Source organism: Drosophila kikkawai, chromosome 3L (assembly GCF_030179895.1).
Source record: "Drosophila kikkawai strain 14028-0561.14 chromosome 3L, DkikHiC1v2, whole genome shotgun sequence".
Classification (NCBI taxonomy): Eukaryota; Metazoa; Arthropoda; class Insecta; order Diptera; family Drosophilidae; genus Drosophila; species Drosophila kikkawai.
In genome coordinates this window covers 5,552,336-5,554,563 of record NC_091730.1, presented here as the reverse complement: position 1 = coordinate 5,554,563, position 2,228 = coordinate 5,552,336, and the positions used below count along the sequence as shown (strand labels likewise).

Genomic DNA, 2,228 nt, shown 5'->3' with positions numbered 1-2,228 from the left:
GCCCTATTAAAAATCTTATGAAAATCTTTTAAAAATCATCTTTAAAACTGATCGTAATTTTAAGACTTTAAACTGCAATCAGCAGCATCGCATCACATCGCATCGCTTACCGAGTTAAAACCATTGAAGTTCGCGTTTTATGGCCCATTTTAGAACAGCGAATAGATACAAGAAAGAGCGATCTTCATGGGGAGATACACAAAGTAGTTTACCCATTTAATAGGTCAGCTCTAGATGGCGGAGAAAGGCAGGCCAGGCCAGGCTGGGCTATCAAATGTGCCCCCATCGCCATTGTCCCGCATGCATAAGTGTTTGTCGTACAATATGTTGGGTTCTTTGCTTTTTTTTTAACGTAACTGCGAGAGTGTGTGCATGAGTGCAGATACAGTGGAAGTCAAGAAAATAGCTCTAAATATATATTCATTTTTATTTGATATTTAATAAGGGTTTTTTCAACACAATGTAATGATTAACAGAAACGTTGGCATGCTTATAACAACACAAACTTTTAACTTCTTGAAAAAATAGCTTAAAGAAATATTTAAAAAACAAAAGATATGGCTTTTTTAAAGAAAATAACACTTAATATAATATTTAATATTTAATATAAGGTTTATTTTACCACAAAGTAATGATTAACAGAAACTTTGGCATGCTTCAACATAAACTCGCCTTCAAAAGAAAGAAAAACTTGTAAATTCCTTAAAAAATACTTAATGAAATATTTAAAAAATAAAAGAGATCTTGTTTCATGACTCTTCTTTCAAAAAATTGTACTATATATATATTAAATATTTTTCAATATTTAAAATGCAATGATTAACAGAAACATTGAAATACTTCAAACTTTAAACTTTTCTTCAAAGTTGTGACAAACTTTTAACTTCCTCAAAAAATAACTTTATAAACTATTTTAAAAAATAAAAGAGATCTTGCTTAATGAACTTCTGTGCTTCTTTAAATTTTCTTCTCCGCTCAACGCCTATTCCGGGTAGATTTGGTAGTCCTCTTCTGGCTACGCCTGGAACTCTTGGCCACCGATTTCGTTTCCAATTTTAATACCCTTTCCCTGAGTTCTCTGGCAGGATATATGCCTCCCTGGATCGGTGTCAATGGCGGCAGCAATGCATTATCAATATTGCGTGATACACTGGGTGAAACCACTTCTATTTCATCTTCAGAAGAAACCACCTTAATTTCTGGCGAGGGTGATGGCTCCACCACAGGCTCGCCCTGCTCATCGAGTCCCAGCACTTGAAAGACATCCTCAAAGGAAACAGGACCCTTTAAAACACCCACGTCGCCCCTCACATTGATGCCTCGCAGATCCAAGCAAATGGCCTCGATGGCCCGCCAACGCTCTACGTCATTTTCAGCACTCTGTCTGGTTTCCGGATCGCAGATCTGCCTTAGGGCATGATGACAGACATTGCCCGAGTGCCAGACAGTCGGCGTTATCCTCTGGCTGGTCTTGAATCGCCTGAGAGAAGTGACTACCTTTGGCTTGGGCTTCTGATCCTCCTTTGCTCCACTTCCAGTCGCAGTCTCACTCAAAAGCATTGCCCGATCTCTTTTCAGCAGACTTCTAGTCATCATACGCGGATGCGCTGTGTCTAGCTTAGCTTTTGGAGAGTAGGCCGGATCGGTCTTAATGGACATCGTTCGTTTGCTGGCAGACCGTTTGGTGGGATTGGACCAGCCGGAAAATTCCGGTTCCTCCCAATCAAACCACTGCAGCGAATCTTCGGCCTCTTCGAAGCTTTTGATTCCGGTTAAGGATGCTAAAACGGATGCGGATGTGACACCCTTGCTCGTGCTGGGCAAGTCATCCAAGTCGCTTTGGTTCAGGGGAAGCAGGGCTTTGCGCAAGAGCGAATCCTTGGTATTCTGGAAAACGTTTTCCTCCTGGGGAAAGAAGTTAAGTCAGCAATTACGGATTAGTGATCTTATCAGTCACTAACCATTTCGATTCCAGGTTGGATTCTCTTTATTATGTGACGATTTTTAGGACAAAAAGCACATGCGTGCAGGTGGAAAAGGTAAAGGGTACAGTACTGCTTTTCCGCGTAGTATAATAGACTTTTTTCTTCTTAATAAATGTTATCAAAGTGTTATAGTGGCAAACAAACGAATTTAAAACTTTAAACTTTAAAAGAATTAATAAAAGGAAATTTTGAACGAAGGAATTTGCACACAAAAGTTAATAAGACCGATCAGGACTGTCAACT

The 2,228-nt window shown here is 39.4% G+C and overlaps 1 protein-coding gene across 1 annotated transcript; it reads right to left on the bottom strand.

Annotated features, from left to right (window-relative positions):
• Positions 1–756: 756 nt before the first annotated feature.
• On the bottom strand, positions 757–2,228 carry LOC108073788 (uncharacterized). Its single transcript, XM_017165555.3, has 2 exons — positions 1,962–2,228; positions 757–1,905 (listed from the first exon to the last, which is right to left on the bottom strand). Exons 1-2 carry the CDS (start codon positions 1,962–1,964, stop codon positions 976–978), a joined length of 933 nt encoding a protein of 310 aa, XP_017021044.1. The 5' UTR covers positions 1,965–2,228; the 3' UTR covers positions 757–975.